The 18628-nt window shown below is 44.3% G+C and overlaps 1 protein-coding gene and 1 pseudogene across 1 annotated transcript in view; one reads left to right on the top strand and one right to left on the bottom strand.

The window, feature by feature from the left end:
• The window catches only part of LOC127435314 (IQ motif and SEC7 domain-containing protein 3-like), a 151054-nt gene extending 144119 nt beyond the window's left edge, over positions 1-6935 (top strand). The window contains exon 13 of the mRNA XM_051688705.1: positions 6812-6935. Coding sequence (XP_051544665.1) covers positions 6812-6853 — 42 coding nt within the window. The 3' untranslated portion in view covers positions 6854-6935. The remainder of the gene's footprint in view (positions 1-6811) is intronic.
• Positions 6936-7074: 139 nt separating this feature from the next.
• The window catches only part of LOC127434913 (sodium- and chloride-dependent GABA transporter 1-like), a 49550-nt pseudogene continuing 37996 nt past the window's right edge, over positions 7075-18628 (bottom strand).

Below are 18628 nucleotides of genomic sequence, written 5' to 3'. Positions count from 1 at the left end.
GAAGCACGACTAGATCATCAGGTTCCTGAGAGGCGCTAGGAGGTTGAACCCCTCTAGACCGCACCTCGTCCCCCCGTGGGATCTCTCTGTAGTCCTTCAGGGTCTACGGGGAGCTCCCTTTGAGCCCTTGGAGACAGCTGAGCTTAAGGCACTCTCTTTGAAGACTGCCCTCCTGACTGCACTCACTTCCATCAAGAGGGTAGGGGACCTGCAAGCGTTCTCTGTCAGTGAATTGTGCCTGGAATTCGGTCCGGGTTACTCTCACGTGATCCTGAGACCCTGACTGGGCTATGTGCCCAAGGTTCCCACGACCCCTTTCAGGGATCAGGTGGTGAACCTGCAAGCACTGCCCCAGGAGGAGGCAGACCCAGCCTTGGCATTGCTGTGTCCGGTGCGAGCTTTACGCATCTATTTGGATCGCATGCAGAGCTTTAAAAGCTCCGAGTAGCTCTTTGTCTGCTTTGGTGGACAGCGGAAAAGAAGCACTGTCTCCAAACAGAGGATCACCCACTGGGTCATTGACACCATCAAAATGGCATATCAGGCTCAGGACGTGCCACCCCCTGCGGGGTTACGAGCCCACTCTACCAGGAGTGTGGCAGCCTCCTGGGCCCTGGCCAGTGGTGCCTCTTTGGCAGACATCTGCAGAGCAGCGGGATGGGCAGCACCAAACACCTTTGTGGTCTCGTCCCGAGTAGTGGCAGGCATGAGCAGGTAAGTTCCGGTACAACTGGCTGGGTGTACCGCTTGTGCATAGCGCCTTTCCCCTCCCTTGAGGGGAAGACGTGTGCTCTTGACTCCCAGCAGTGTTCACAGACTGTGATCCCTGGATGACTTTTCTCCTTAGCCCTATGGCAGTTTGCGGAGAATCTCGCTGCCAGCTCAGTAAGTACGCTAATGAGGCCCTGTACCGAGATAGATGCTCCGCATGCACTTGTTCCCTGAAGGCAACCCCCATGTGATATTTTCCACAAAATCGTTTCCCTGCCGGTAAACTGCATCCTCCTTGGGCAGGGGCCACTCTGCCCCCGGTCGCCATGCTTTGTATAAACTCCTCCCCCTTTGGTTAGGACTTACCATGGGACCTCTCCACATGACATACTTCTGACAAGGCTCGGTAAAGACCATGTGACATATTTCCACTCAAAATACCCCCCTTTTTTGGGCGGGGTGTGGTCTCCGTGGTGTCTTCCCCTTGGGAGTGACACCCCCCCCCCGACGTAGACACTTAGGGCTCCCAGTCAATTAACAAATTCCACTCTTTTTGGGGAGAAAAGAGATGGAAAAGAGGCCTCGGCTGGGCTAGCCTGTCCACCTATTGTTTGGGCAGTCGACTTGTTCCCGAAGGACTGGTCGACGCTCATAAAGAACGTTGGGGGAGGTTACGTGACGGCCTGGTGCACTGGCTACGAGGCACAAAGCAGTCTGCCCGTCACACACCGCCACTTCATGTAACACTGTTCAGAGAGTTGTGGCGTTTTGTATAGGGACCCCTAGTGTCACTACATCGATACAACGTCGAGTGAGTGACAGATAGGGAATGTCATGGTTAATTTCGTAACCTCCGTTCCCTGATGGAGGGAATGAGACGTTGTGTCCCTCTTGCCACAACGCTGAACTACCTGCTGAAATGGCCAGGACCTTATCTCGGCTCCTCAGCACAAAACCTGAATGAGTGGTTGCATACCAGCTCCTTTTATACCCGTATGTCCGGGGGAGTGGCATACAAATTCTACTCGCCAATTCTCATTGACCTTTAAAAAAAAAAAAATCAGAGGTGTTTGGGGCTCCCAAGAGTGATCCCTAGTGTCACTACATCGACACAACATCTCGTTCCCTCCATCAGGGAACGGAGGTTATGAAAGTAACCATCATTATTTTATTTTTTTATTTTTTTTGGTAAACGCCATTATTCTGAATGATGATTCTTATTACATTCTCATTACTGTAATACATGATTTGTTTTGCATTACAGTAATTACAATTTTATATTTTGTATTACAATTAAAATGTCCTAAAATATGCTAAATTGTCATGAAAATAATGTCACCTAAAAACAGACTTCATGTTCTGTATACAAAATGTCATTACAAACAGTTCAAATATACTCTATATTGGTGTAAAATATGCTAAATTGTAATGAAAATAATGTCACCTAAAAACAGGCTTCATGTTCTATATACAAAATATCATTATATACAGTATAAATATACTGTATATTGGTGTTTCTTCAACTTTGGGCAATTTCATGTCTCAGGGGATCATAAACAATCATAAATGAAGGTCACAATAAAAAAATTACATGGAAACTTTTTCCAGGCCTTCATCATTTATTTTTGGTACTTCTTGAATGCCTTTCATGTATAGATTGTACTGTTTTAACATTGTCCCAGCCCCGGATTTCAATATTAAGCTAAGAAAGTTCATTATGAAAATATAAATTATAACATGTTTAAAACTATGATAATCTAAATAAAGAGTGAAATAAATATAAAACATTTCAATATGTATTGTTTGAAAAAATATCTATTTTTTTAATTTTTTTAATTTATTTATTTTTTATTATTATTATTATGACAGTCTCACATTTTGGTGTCATTTCCACCACACTAAACAATTTTGCCTCAAATAGTTTTTAAAAGTTAGTGTAATTGTTAATCAAGTTGACAAAAGTGTCAGTAAAGAGCATGCTTTATATAAAATATGAGACAAGTGATATTTGAAGAAAACAAAGAAAATTCAAGGTAAATACGAGCAAAATATTTTATTTCCAATTAAGCTGAAACTTTGCCAAATTATGCAAAAAGTGCAAAAAAATATTATTTAATTGTGTATTTAGGATACATCAAATGTTAGCTATGAAATTATCCTGAGCAAGAAAAAGGAGTGACTGAAGTTGTAGATACACCCATATACAGTTGTGCTCAAAAGTTTGCATACCCTTGGAGAATTGGTAATATATGTACCATTTCTAAAGAAAACATGAGTGAGCACGAAAAACACATTACTTTTATTTCTTATGGGAGTCATATTCAACTGTAGGTTATAACAGAATGGCACAATCATAAAACAAAACATGGCAACATAGAAAAAAATTAAATGACCCCTGTTCAAAAGTCTCCATACCCTTTAGCATCAATGACAGTGTGCAGTCTTTTGTAATAGTTGTCTATGAAGCCTCAAACTCTTGCAGGTGGTATAGCTGCCCATTCATCTTGGCAAAATGCCACCAGGTCATGCAGAGTCTTTGGTCGTCTTGCATGAACCGCACGTTTGAGATCTCCCCAGAGTGGCTCGATGATATTAAGGTCAGGAGACTGTGATGGCCACTCCAGAACCTTCACCTTTTTCTGCTGTAACCACTGGAGGGTCAACTTGGCCTTGTGATTAGGGTCATTGTCGTGCTGGAAAGTCCAAGAGCATCCCATGCGCAGCTTTAGTGCAGAAGAATGCAAATTGTCTGCCAGTATTTTCAGATAACATGCTGCATTCATCTTGCCATTAGTTTTCACAAGATTCCCTGCGCCTTTAGAGCTCACACACCCCCAAAACATCAGTGAGCCATCACCATGCTTCACAGTGGGGATGGTATTCTTTTCACTATAGGCCTTGTTGACCCCTCTCCAAACATTGAGCTTATGTTTGTGACCATAAAGCTCTATTTTGGTCTTGTCACTCCAAATTACAGTGTGCCAGAAGCTGTGAGGCATGTCAAGGTGTTGTCGGAAATATTGTAACCGGGCTTTTTTATGGCATTGGCGCATTAAAGGCTTCTTTCTGGCAACTCGACCATGCAGCTCATTTTTTGTTCAAGTATTGTCGTATTGTGCTCCTTGAAACAACCACACCGTCTTTTTCCAGAGCTGCCTGTATTTCTCCTGAGGTTACCTGTGGGTTTTTCTTTGTATCCTGAACAATTCTTCTGGCAGTTGTGGCTGAAATCTTTCTTGGTCTAACTGACCTTGGCTTGGTATCAAGAGATCCCCGAATTTCTTAATAAGTGATTGAACAGTACTGACTGGCATTTTCAAGGCTTTGGATATCTTTTTATATCCTTTTCCATTTTTATAAAGTTACATTACCTTGTTACGCAGGTCTCTTGACAGTTCTTTTCTGCTCCCCATGGCTCAGTATCTAGCCTGCTCAGTGCATCAACGTGAGAGCTAACAAACTCATTGACTATTTATACACAGGCACTAATTGCAATTTAAAAAGCCACAGGTGTGGGAAATTAACCTGTAATTGCCATTTAAACCTGTGTGTGTCACCTTGTGTGTCTGTAACAAGGCCAAACATTCAAGGGTATGTAAACTTTTGATCAGGGCCATTTGGGTGATTTCTGTTATCATTATGATTTAAAAAGGAGCCAAACAACTATGTGATAATAAATGGCTTCATATGATCACTATCATTAAATAAAAGACAGTTTTTTTTTTGCATGATCAGTCATATTTTCAAAATCATTGCCAAAATGTCACAATTTCTGCCAGGGTATGCAAACTTTTGAGCACAACTGTACATCATTTCATTCTTTTGATTTGGGGGTGATATATGACCCAAATATGTTCTTGACAGGTTTCATGAGTTTCGTAAAGTTTTGTAAAGAAATAATGACATATACAAATTCATAGCTGATTAAAATATTTCTGGTCGATAAATTGTCTAAATTTAGCAGTTGTTTACCAGTTAATTTTTAGATTATAGCTGTTTGCCTCATAGAAGTTTTGTTTGGCAGGTAGGTTCCCATTCCTGCTAACATTTAATGTAGCACATTAGTGACTTACTCTTTGTCCACATAATCAGAGTGGCAGTGACTTCCTGTCTGGCACTGCAAAACCACACCTTAATCATGTACATCTCAGCACCCTGTAAAGCCCTAAAAGCCACAGGACTGTCAGAACACATTGCAGACAGCAGAGGGGTTAGTGGGAACACCAGCCTTTTCCTAGAGGAAAGAGAGACACAGGAAAAGAGAAGAAAAAAAGGTGCCTAACCAGTAGACTAACTGTGCCAGCTGTCAATGCAGACATGAGAAGAACTTCCTTAATACACTTTAAAATGTGTTCACGCTGTTATACATGGCAGTGATTGGCACATGTTAGCTGGACATGGGATATAAGGTTGATATGGACATGCCCTGAAAAGGGTGAACACTGAAAAGTGTGCCAAGATAGACAGAAACATTTGAAAAGAGAATTGAAACATGCCAGCTAAAGCTTAGTTATGTTGGCAGGTTGCTGAGTTTTCACATGTATATAGAATGCATTTTGTAGATTTAAGGTGGTTTGCCAAGTGATCCATTTTTCTAGCTCTTTGCACTAGACCCTTCTCAAGAGGGTCAACATTTTTACCTCTTAATTTCTGACCTTATTTTCCAATTCCACAGCCAAATTTACTCCTTATGATCTCATGAGCATTAGTACCTTTGCATAACCTGCATGGAGAACCCAGTTATTTGCTAGAATATTCAGTTGTCACCAACCATTGTTTGTCCTTTCTCAACTGAAATTGCCCTATTCGCTCATCCTCTCAAACAGAGTGTTGCGCTGTCAGTTATTTTATGCTTTATCTCCAACAGTCAAGGAGATTTATTCACAAGAGGTTGATGCCCTTGCTTTAGCCCTCAAGCCAACCCTTGAGAGCCAACATCTATCCTGAGACCAAGTTAGATGAACTCACTTTTTGAACTGTGTTCTGAAGTTTAATTGCTCTGCAAAAGTCATCAGTTTCAGAGGTAATGAAAGTGTCACGCAGATAGGTTTGGAGAAGTGTTATTATAGAGGCCATGAAACTGCTAAAGGAGAGTCAGAGAAAGTTGCTGGTAACAGTGTGCAGTGCAAGTCCAGGAAACTCTACTTGTGAGCTAGATTTGTACATTGTCGGAAGATAAACAGGTACTTGCCTATACAAATCTCACTTTCAAGATGCTAGATTGTTGTTGGCATTGCTTTGCAATTTATATAGTGATCTGGGTGGCTCCTAGGTAGTTTCCTACAGGCCCAGTTAAAAAGAATCCACACCCAAGACAGTGGCGCAAAGTGTAATATGCAGCATATGCAACCCGAAGGGGCAGCACACAAAGGGGAGTGCCAAAACAATGGCAAAAGGTTCAAGGAGGACCAAGAAACCCCCATATCCCCTACCACAGTTGGAAGGCCATATAAGGGAGTGCCAACGTTAGGCGGCTCTGACAATGAAATTGGACACAACCCATAAGTAGGCAGCTGCTTCCCTGTCCCAAGATATTGTTTGTGTCCCAAAGGTATCTGACAAGAAAAATCAGAAGTCTGATTACGTAGAAAAGCACACCTCTTTCCAAAGCCTCAACCCCATGTTGGAGCAATATTACTAGTGATGATCGCCCATGGCATGCATTTGGATGTGTTTCATCTGTAGATGTGCAATTACCCCCCTTTCCCATTGTTTAACTTCCTGTTAAACCTGTCCCACCCCTATATTTCCCTTTTCCTGCTTGAATGGTTCTACATTAAATTCCCTCTTCCCATTAAGCAATAGTGGTTTCCAAGGGAGACACAAGGGCCCTCAGTGTCCTCTTAACCACAACACACCTTAGAACCCAGACACACACAGTCCTCAAACAGTTCTACTCCTTGATCCCCATTTCCAGCTTCCCACCGTTTGTCTCGAATGACACCGAGCGAACCCCTTGTACCCACGTCCACACGCAACATCTTGCGCATGTCTATTGTGATATGTGTTCACCGGAGGGCTGATGGCAGTAGGAGGACAGTCTTATAACATATGATGCTATCTCTGACTGTTTTCTAAACTAGGTGTCAATTCACAACAGGCTTCAGACGTACCAGCTCAATGCGGCGCCGTCGAGCCCTGAGTGCGCTGCCATACTCAACCACCAGAGGGAGCTCTTCCAACAGCCACTGTTGCAATGTGCCAGCCCCACACCCTCGCACGCCCACCAGCCCGTGACCCTGGTTGACATACGACCCGACACGCTAATCCAGTGCCAGCAAATCGTCAAAGTCATCGTCTTGGACAAAGGCGGTCATGGTTGCATGGAGGCATTCCTCAGCCAGAGTCCCACACATCACCAGCTCATCCAATCTGTTGTCTCCACGCCAGTCCGTTCACCTGATTGGGGAGGCTACCAGGGCGGGAATGAAAGTTCACAGCCCCCTCTACCTCCAGCACCACCACCATATAACCACCCTCATCAGTATATACCCCCAGATCCATGCCTTGGGCTACAGAGGACCCCAAGTGGCTCTCGTAGCCTAATATAGAGTTAAAAACAACATAGTATGAAGAACTAATAAACACTCCAGGCACATTTTTGATGGTATTTATCTATGTATATTTACATGAAAGAAGTTTAATGAAAAAATGCTATATATATATATATATATATATATATATATATGCATATATTTAAAGTAAGAGACATGAATATATGTAATTTATTGACTTTGCAGATGTGTGAAACAACCAATAAGAAAATAAGGTTTACTTAATTGCTGTGTCTTTTGAAATGTTATGTAGTTTTAACAGATTTCTATAATGGTGTATGTCTTTCAGAACACTCTTAGGTTACATTGTTGAGGACTTATTCTTGAAAGGAATTCTCTGGTGCATTTTGTTATAGACAAAATGATTTCACAAAAATTACACAGCCAGCAACATTTGTTTTAATTCTGCCGACACTTGCTTTTGTCTGGGAGCTGGTCCTATCTGTAAAATCACTATTCTCTATCTGTCACTCACTCGACGTTGTGTTGATGTTGTGAAACTAGGGGTCACACTTGGGAGACCGAGACACCTCTGGTCTTTGATAAAAGGCCAATGAAAATTGGCGAGTGATATTTGCATGCCACTTCCCCGGACATATAAAAGGAGCTGGTATGCAACCACTCATTCAGATTTTCTCTTCGGAGCCGAACGGTCATGCTCACTGAGCTGAATTCTTACGACTGTTCATTCACCTCTGCTGGATCTGACGGTGCATTTCAGCGGCTTCTACCTCCTCTGTACTGGTGCAATGCAGAGAATGCCCCTGGGCGCTTTGGCAGAAAAAAGAGAGTATATTTTCCTGAAAGAGTATATTTCTCTAAAAGAGCGGCACACACGGAACATCTTTTTAAAGATGTGTCTTTTTTAAGATGCCTTTCCGATTGTGTGTTATTCATGGTTGCGGTCGTTACCTCTCAACTTCAGACGGTCACGATCGCTGTCTTTCGTGTCTGGGCGCAACCCACACGGAGGCATCGTTCGTGGATGGTTCATGTTCACACTGCGAGAACATGATCATGGCAACGTTGCGGTCGTGGCTTGCTTTCAAAAGAAAGCAAGCCACCCCAGCAGCTCCCCGCCACGGTCCTTCTACCTACGGGTTTGAGGCCAGCGCGGCTAGCACTGGGGGTGATTTGGGGACCCCAATGGGACCGCCTCCGATTCCTCAGCACGCTCGTCTGCCCCGATCGGGCTTCCGGATGAGTCCGCCGGCTCATCTCACGGCGAGTTCGACCTCTTGTTCTGAGCCCGTGAAGCTGATGAGCTCTCGAGCGCAGCATCGGAGAGCGGGCTTGTCCAGTCAGACGTAGAAGCCTCAGCTGGGCTCCCCCCTTCGGGGATGATTGCCCAGTCACTGGCTGATGCAGAGATGACGGACATGCTTTCCCAAAGCAGCCGCGCCCCGCTCCAGTGCCTTTCTTCCCGGAAGTGAACGAGGAGCTGACAAAATGGCATCTTTTACTGCCCGGTCCCGATTTCTCTGTTCCCCCGCCCTCACTACCCTTGATGGCGGGGCGGCCAGGGGCTATACGGCGATTCCCCCGGTGGATAAGGCACTCGCGGTGCACCTATGCCCGCAGAGTGCCACCACCTGGTGTGGATGCCCAAAGCTCCCGTCCAAGCCCTGTAGGTTCATGTCGTCCCTGACGGCCAAAGCCTACAGCGCTGCTGGACAAGCCACCTCTGCCCTGCACGCCATGGCTCTCCTGCAGGTCCACCAAGCCAAGGTGTTAAAAGAACTGCACAAGGGTAGTTCCGCCCCAGATCTGATGCAGGAACTGAGCTCGGTGACCGACCTCGCTCTCCGAGCGACGAAGGTCACGGCGCGGTCTCTCAGGCGGACGATGTCCACATTAGTGGTCCAGGAGCGCCACCTTTGGCTCAACCTGGTCGACATGGGTGAGGCCGACAAGACACAGTTCCTTGTTGCTCCCATCTCCCAGACTGGCCTTTTCGGCAACACTGTCGAGGACTTTGCCCAGCAGTTCTCGACGGTGAAGCAGCAGATGGAGGCTATCCGACATATCCTGCCCCGGTGTGGCTCAAGATCCCACAACCCGTCTGCTCATCGCCAAAGGGTGTCCCCCTGCGGTGACTGCACCGGCTCCGCTGCAGCCCGCCCCTTCGGCCCGGCCCCGGCATGGAGCCCACCGCAGGAAGCAGACGCCACCCGTCTCATGGCCGGCCGCCAAGAACCCACAAAGGTCGTCAAAGCACCCCTGAGACAGGCGACCCAGGGTCAATGAAACCCACTGCATTGTAATTGGTAGTAAGACCACTCCATCTCCCGGTGGAGGGCCGGGTGGAGAATCTTTTGTTGCCTTTTCATTTGATTTCGCCGCATGCCCAAGTGGCTGCGGTACCCAACAGTTCAGCAAAAGAGCGGTTTCCTCCTTCCCTGGGTCACATACCCGGTTTGCACGGTGGTCACCACGACCACTGTCCACCTTTTTTCCCTTGCAGGATTGGCGCTCCAGCGGCGGTCTCCCCGCCCCTGCGTGCCCAGCTGTGGCACACATCTGCCCCCGATGTGACAGCAAAAACGCATTCTGGCGGGCATATGGCATCAAGATTGGTTTGCGGCGGTAGACCTGAAGGACGCGTACATTCACGTCTCGACTCTACCTCCACACAGACCCTTCCTGTGGTTTGCATTCGAGGGTCAGGCGTATTAGTACAAGGTCCTCCCTTACGGCCTGTCCTTGTCCCCTCCAGTCTTCACGAAGGTCGCAGAGGCAGCTCTTGCCCCGTTAAGGGAAGTGGGCATTCGCATTCTCAACTATCTCAATGACTGGCTAATCCTAGCTCACTCTCGGGACATGTTGTGTGCACACAGGGACTTGGTGTTCTCGCACCTCAGCCAATTAGGGCTTCAGGTCAACTGGGAAAAGAGCAAGCTCCTCCTGGTTCAGAACATCTCTTTTCTCGGTTTGGAGTTGGACTCAGTCTCATTGACAGCACGCCTCATGAACGAGTGCGCACAGTCGGTGCTGACCTGTTTGAAAGCATTCAAACAGAAAACAGCGGTTCCACTGAAACTATTTCAGAATCTTCTGGGGCATATGTCATCCTCAGCGGTGGCCACCCCGCTCGGGTTGATGCATATGAGACCGCTTCAGCACTGGCTTCAGACTCGAGTCCCAAGATGGGCATGGCGCCATGGGACACATCGCGTGGCCATCACGCCGGTCTGTCACCGTCTCTTCAGCCCTTGGACCGACCTCTCGTTTCTATGGGCAGGTGTTCCCCTAGAGCAGGTCTCCAGGCGTGTCGTGGTCAACGGGCACACAGCCGCCGGCTTATGGACAGGCCCGTGACTGCATTGGCACATCAACTGCCTCGAGTTGTTGGCAATTATGCTCGCCCTGCGGAGGTTCCGGCCGTTGATCCAGGGCAAGCAGGTGTTAATTCAGACAGACAACACGGCAATGGTAGCATATGTCAACCGCCAAGGTGGTCTGTGCTCTCGTTGTATGTCACAACTCGCCCGCCGTCTCCTCCTCTGGAGTCAACAGCACTTCAAGTCGCTGCGAGCCACTCACATCCCGGGTGACCTCAACACTGCAGCGGATGTGCTGTCATGGCAGGTTACCCTCAGGGGAGAGTGGAGACTCCACCCTCAGGTGGTCCAGCTGATTTGGAGTCGATTCGGACAGGCACAGGTAGACCTGTTCGCCTCCCAAGAACCCTCCCACTGCCTGCTCTGGTACGCCCTGACCGAGGCACCTCTCAGTATAGATGCACTGGCACACAGCTGGCCTCCTGGCCTACACAAATATGCGTTTCACCCAGTGAGCCTACTTGCACAGACTCTGTGCGAGGTCAGGGAGGACGAGGAGCAGGTCGTCCTGGTAGCACCCTACTGGCCCACCCAGATATGGTTCTCGGACCTCACGCTCCTCGCGACAGCCCCCCCCCCCCCCCGGCGAATTCCCCTGAGGAAGGACCTTCTTTCTCAGGGACGGGGCACCATCTGGCACCCGTGACCAGACCTTTGGAATCTCCATGTCTGGCCCCTGGATGGGATGCAGAAGACCTAAGCAGTCTACCACCCGTGGTGGTAGACACGATCACTCAGGCTAGGGTCCCCTCTACGAGGCGCCTGTATGCCTTTAAGTGGCTTTAAGTAGCGTCTCTTCGCTAAGTGGTGTTCTTCCCGACAGGAAGACCCCCAGAGATGTGCAGTCTGATCGGTGCTTTCCTTCCTGCAGGAGAGGTTGGAAGGGCAGCTGTCCCCTTCCACCTTGAAGGTGTACGTTGCTGCTATAGCAGCACACCATGACACAGTGGATGGTAAGTCCTTAGGGAAGCACAACCTGATCATCAGGTTCCTGAGAGGCGCCAGGAGGCTGAACCCCTCCAGACCGTACCTCTTTCCCTCATGGGACCTCTCTGTAGTTCTTCAGGGTCTACAGAGAGCCCCCTTTGAGCCTTTGCAGTCAGCTGAGCTTAAGGCACTCTCCTTGAAAACTGCCCTCCTGACTGTGCTCATTTCTATCAAGAGGGTAGGAGACCTGCAAGCGTTCTCTGTCAGCGAAATGTGCCTGGAGTCCGGTCCGGGCTACTCTCACGTGATCTTGAGACCCCGACCGGGCTAAGTGCCCAAGGTTCCCACGACGCCTTTTAGGGACCAGGTAGTGAACCTGCAAGTGCTGCCCCAGGAGGAGGCAGACCCAGCCCTGTCGTTGCTGTGTCCAGTGTGCACTTTACACATCTATTTGGATCGCATGCAGAGCTTTAGGATCTCTGAGCAGCTCTTTGTCTGCTTTGGTGCACAGTGGAAAAGAAGTGCTGTCTCCAAGTAGAGGATCACCCACTGGCTCATTGATGCCATAGCTATGGCATATCACGCCCAGGACGTGCCGCCCCCAGTAGGGCTACTAGCCCATTCTACCAGGGGTGTAGCGGCCTCCTGGGCCCTGGCCAGGGGTGCCTCTCTAACAGACATTTGAAGAGCAGCAGGCTGGGCAACACCCAACACCTTTGCAAGGTTCTGCAACCTCCGGGTGGAACCGGTTTCATCCCAGATAGTGGCATGCAATACAAGCGGATAAGCCCGGGATAGCCGGCCGGGTGTATCACTTGCACATAGCGCCTTTCACCTCCTCTGATCTGAAGACGTGCGCCATTAGTTCCCAGTAGTGTTCACAAACTATGTTCCCTGGTTGACTTCCTCCGAGCCCTGTGGCAGTCGAGTTTTCGGAGAGACTCGCTGCCGGCCCTGTACACGTGCTAACTAAGAGCCCTGTTCTGGGGTAGGTGCTCCGCATGTGGTGGTTCCCTGTAAGGTAACCCCATGCGATGTATATCTTCCGTAACCTCCGTTTCCTGATGGAGGGAACGAGACATTGTGTCCCTCCTGCCACAATGCTGAACTACCCGCTGAAATGGCCGGACCTTGTCTCGGCTCCTCAGCATAAAATCTGAATTGCATACCAGCTCCTTTTATACCCGTATGTCCGGGGGAGTGGCATGCAAATACCACTCACCAATTTTCATTGGCCTTTTATCAAAGACCAGAGGTGTCTCGGGCTCCCAAGAGTGACCCCTAGTGTCACTACATCGACACAATGTCTTGTTCCCTCCATCAGGGAATGGAGGTTACACAAGTAACCAGGATGTTTTAGCTTTTATTATCCTACTGACATGTCTATTTATGAATGATGTGTGTGTATGCTTTTGACTGAAAAATGGTATACGTGCCAAAATTATCACACCTCCCACAACGGACGTTTGCACTCTTGAACGCCTAGGGCTAGAGCAAACATTTGTGCTTTTAACAACAATCATTTATATTCCCTACATTTACACAAAGAACATTTAAAAATGCTTTTAAGATTTATCATTAGCCACAAACTCATACCCACTTCTAACTGTATGTGGCCAATGTTGTAATCCTGTGAAATGTGAATTTCTTCCTTATCACCTTTCTTTGAAAATGTCATCATGATGCTTATTTTGTACATCACTCCTTATATGTATGTGCAAATTGAGAATAAGTATCAAGGCCCTTTCAGATGACTTGCGTCAATGTTCCCCAATGCTACAGCTACAGTTTTACCCCAGCGTTGTGTCGCACAGGTCAAACGTTGTAACGCACCTCTTAAAGTTGGACCCCATTTGCTGACCTATATGAAGTAGACTTAGTGATTACCAGACAAATTGTTTCATAAACAATGATTATGCATGACATGAAAATAAAAAATGGAATAGATCTAAACAAGATGAGTATGTAGATTCATTGAGTTGTATGGCACAGCTCACCCCTATGACTAGGGGTGCACAAAATCAATATTATCGATATCTATCTGATTAGGCCAATATTGGAAGTAGATAAGTGTTTGTTTTTTTTGTTTGTTTTTTTTCTGTTCAAACAGTATACTTTTTATGCCAAATGTAAAATGTTGATTTAATCGAATTAATTACATGATATACCGATAAATAGTCAAAATAAATGCAATCACACATTAATATTTCTTGATAAAGGCCCCCATATAAAGATGATTAATTATAAATAATGCATAATAATTGAAATAATATATATATATATATATATATATATATATATATATATATATATATATATGCAGATATTCCGAAATATATTGCATTATTGTGGCTGACAAGTAAAGCATTGATTAGAGAGTACAAAAAGTGGCTTTAGAAGTCAATATATATATTGTTTGTCTTATTCCCATAACATTTAGTCGACAACTACCTATTTTGCAGTTTAATTCGTCAATCTGTCCTGTTTTCACAGACGCATTTTTGTTGATCTATGTACATATGCATCAGATGGATGCTTTTGCAGCATTTCACTGGTCTTCAGTGTCATAAACGGCGTGTTAGTAGGACACTATGTCAAGCTAAATGTTGTTAAAACTTTGAAATTCACGTCTTGAGATCCTTGTATTCTGTTGTACTTCGTTTAGCTGTCAAAAACGTGTCCTGTGTGACTGGCTCTCGTTCTGTGACGGCACTGCTTGTGAGGTTTGTTGAGGCGCACTCACTGACCCTGCTGACGTGGCTCATAAAAACATGAAATGACATACTTCAGGCTCGAATTGCTCTGATGGCAGGAAAATATGTGCTTTTATTATGGAATTTAAGCATTAGGAGGCATGATTAATTGCGGGGGGGTTCGCATGATTTTTTAATATAATTTATCACACTAAATTAAATAAACAGCCCTAAAATTAAAATTATTTATGCCAAATTGTACCTGATGTGATGTCCCTTTGTGGCAAAACAGTATCAGTTTATATTACCAGCCATCACATCAGTAATTGGCCATAGATAAAAACAAATAACTATTGAATATCGTATCGGGCAAAAATTTCGATATTATGGCTTTATTCTTTCTGTTATGTACCAAAGCAAATACCAAGACTCTGTTCTAAATACGTTTCCATTTATTTTCACTATTTTCACTGTTTAATTCACACTTTCTTGCTACCTAGCCCCCTTGTAAAATTGCCCTTTTGTGATGCAATACGCAACACTTTTTATGTGGCGGTCAAAGCAGTGCATGACGCTTGTTATGAAGGTGCATTGAACTGCTGATGCAAGTCATGTGAAAGGACCTTTACACCATGTCCTAACTAGATGCAATGATAAGGCGTCTTGTGATAAAAAGCTATTTTGTTCGTGTAATTCGAGTGTTTGTCCTATCCAGCCGCTAACATGACTGACGATGAGTGTAAAAATGATTTTGTCAATCTCTTGGTTTCTATTTCTGTTGTGTCATATTGGGTAGCCACACCCAACATGAAATCTCATTGATCCTAAATCCGGCTCCACATTGAACTTCAATTGGAAATTCAGATTGGCTGTGATTGTGTGATATCATACAGCATTTTTATGTTCAGTGTGGAAAGACAAATTGTCGCTGGAAACTTTGCACCTGGTTAGGACACAATTTTGGCGCCTGGCAATGTATCACAACTCAATGTCGAAAAAAGACCAATTACAGCCAGCTTTTTGCAAACACTGTTTGCATCGGCTATTGTTCTCACCCTCAGGAATATCAGAGAATACCTGAAAGAAGACTGAGACCTTTTAATGCTTGAACTTGAACTTTATGTAGCAGCTTGAAACTTATAAGGCCCTTGTAAAAAGGCCGTTTGATCCCAACAACAATCTTTGGACACATAGTATGCTTGTCTGATTTTGGTCTGATTTTATCAGTTGATTGGAAAACCTGAGGTTTTGTTTATAATTTTTTGCTTGTATGTAGCTAGCATATGCCATGTATCAGAATATAAATAAGCAATTAATTAACTCTGTTAAATGTTGACTAACCACAATCCATCCATTTCTGAGAAAGACTGTCATCTGCATAATCTTTAAAGTCAACATGAAACGGCATTCACAACCCATTTTGTTTCTTTAATGTGACGCATTTTCGAGTGAAACAGGAAAAAAAAACAGGGTAGGACTGGATTTTATTTGTTGTGAATTGATTGGTTCTTGAAAAGTGGGCATTACATACCAGAATGTATATGTAAAGAGGTCTACCCCCCCTCCTAAAACACCATCAGCACCCAATATTAAGGAAGCTTTTTGAACGGGAAGTGGAGGCTGAAGGTCAAATTCACCCTTAAGAACAGTTTTACATATCCTAATGGTAATGGTTCTTTTTCAAATCTATCGTGTAGCCAGACCTTTGACTAAAACATATCTTTAAAGATTTGATGTCACTAACCTGGCCAACTTTGGCAAATCCAGTGACAGTTTCATCCTCAAAACCACTTTTTGTATAATGCAGAACCTTGTGAACACAACTCTGTTTACACATGGACTGATAAAAAAAAGTCCTTGTGCTTTTACTGAGGGAAGTTGACGTCTGCCAAAAACAAAAGTAATTTTAGAGGCACAATAAGACCAAGAATTTAATGAAATAAATAGGGTTGAAGCTGAATTCATGTTGACTAAGTTTTAGTAGGCTATATTAATCATAACACCATTGACGTATCATAGATAATTGTGAGTCCTACTTTATCTGTTTTCTTATATGATTGCGTGTTTGTTTCATAATTATATTGCTGCTGTTTGGAGCTCCCAATCCAATCTTCTCTTTCTCTTCTCACTGTGTGGTTATTTCTGTACACAATGATGATTTCAGATGACAGATACTGTTTGTGTTTGGTGTCGCTTCATTACTGTTGCGCAACCAGAGTTCATTCATCATGGACATCAGCAAATCTATTTTCCTCTTCATACGCAATCCTCCAGAATAGATGAGCCACCAGGACTCTCATCAATGAGCGTCTTCCTCCCCTCGCATGTTTTGTTCATGTTCAAAAAGGACAAAAAGCACCATGAAAGTAGTTCATACAAAGGTGTCAAGCATGGCGATGCTTCGAAGTCACTGGCATTGCTAAAACCTATTTTCTGCCCCCCTAAATATCTGTTACTCTGCAATCAGTATGCAAATCAGTGATCACCTATTTTAAACACTTAAACAGTTTAAACACCTGCAGTACTGCACTAGTTTGAAGGGTGAGACTGTTTTGGTCACTTTTCTTGCCTGTAAAGACTGACTATAGCCAGGGTTGGGGAGTAACGATATACATGTAACGGGATTACGTATTTAAAATACAAAATATAAGTAACTGTATTCCACTACAGTTACAATTTAAATAATTGGTATTTAGAATACAGTTAAATTCAAAAAGTATTTTGATTACTGAAGAGATTGCTTTGCATTTTATTGTCATTTGTTCCATTTAATATTTAGTCCTTTCAGATGGACAAATGTATACATATAAATGATGCGATCCAAAGTGCATTTGAACAGCAGTGAAACACTTTCTTATGAAGTGTTACATTCATACGAGCAGACAGAGAAGTTTGAAGTAAGTTTGAAGCAGAAGAAATAGAAATAAACCTTGTGTAAATTATCAGCTTTACGCTAAGCTAAAATGCTATTTCTAGCCAATTCACATGCACGTTACCAGGCACTATCATATTTTTTTTTATCAAGAAAATTCACGTTGGATCATAATTTCTTTTCTTTCTAGTAAGACCTTTGATATTAGGGCAAAAATCGTATTCTTGATAATTTTTGTATTGTTTTCCTGTAAAAATATCTAAAAATCCTTAAAACAAGATCAATTTGATATAGCTTGTTTTAGAAACAACACTGCATAAGATATTTAGGTTTTTCAGAGAATGTATTTTTGCATTTACATGGACAAGACTTCTTCAGCATGTCTGCTATCAACATGCAAGCAGTGACAGTGTGACACAGATGAGAAGGACATAGCCTACATCTAAAGCTGAATAAAACAGGTAGCCTAGTCCACTAAAATAACTCAGAATTCTGCACTAAACGTCATGTTTGCGCTTAGATTAAATCCATAACCGTCAGAAACGGTGTGCGAATTCTGCACACTTTTTAATCTTTTTCATTTTGTGCGCTTTATTATCATGCAGCACTGGCAACAACACACTGTCATTGTGATTAATGTATGCAGTTATGAAATTACACAGCCTCCCTTCAAAATCTGAATCTGTCAAATGCCGGACAGATACAGCTTACTGTTAAGTAAATATATATTTAAACCGACAGATGAGTTTTCAGCTAATGCAGCCCCTTCTTTTTTATTACAAAATCGCAAGCTATAAGGAATGAAAGCAATGTCCTTCTCTGGCCTTGTGTCTTATAAAGATAAATAGCGCAAAAATTCTTGCGATTGCTTCGGAATTCCCCAGGTCGTTAAAGCTGCGTTCACACTGCCAGCGACATGGCGCGAGACAGCAACACGATCCTATTCATTTTCAATGAGAGCACAGCGACTTCCGGCATCACGAGCTGCCACGGCTGTTGGCGACAGAGATCGCCGTGGTGAGCGACAAGACAAGTTGAGAAAATGTAAACTTTATGCAAATGCCGAGCGACATTCACGAGTGACTGCCAATGAGAGTGAAGACAGCAAAGCTCACATCACCTGTCTCCTGGCAGACTGGGAACGAGTGCGTGCAAGACGGAGTAGTTTAAGCGTCGTGAGGGATTTTTACTGTTCTATATAATTTGTCTGTAACCACATGCATGGATATAATAAAACAATGATTCGTGGAAAAGCGTGTCAGAAATGGTCTGCATTCCGAGTGAGTTTGATTCATTTATTCATGATAGATTGATTGTTTTATTAATGATTTAATACACTGAACACTGCTGCAATTTTATAAAACACTCTACACTGCAGAATGTAAAATTTTAGAGACAAGAGAACTGATTCCTCAAACTGTAATGATATCTTAATTTAACCAGTTTTGGTGAAAGCCGCTTGACTGCCTGTTATAGGGTGACAGCACGCCCTTTTCCCACGACTAACGCTTACTCTTTGAAATGAGATGT

This window comes from Myxocyprinus asiaticus, chromosome 45 (genome assembly GCF_019703515.2).
Source record: "Myxocyprinus asiaticus isolate MX2 ecotype Aquarium Trade chromosome 45, UBuf_Myxa_2, whole genome shotgun sequence".
Lineage (NCBI taxonomy): Eukaryota > Metazoa > Chordata > Actinopteri > Cypriniformes > Catostomidae > Myxocyprinus > Myxocyprinus asiaticus.
The sequence above is the reverse complement of the archived record's forward strand: the minus strand, read 5'-3'. Positions and strand labels throughout refer to the sequence as shown.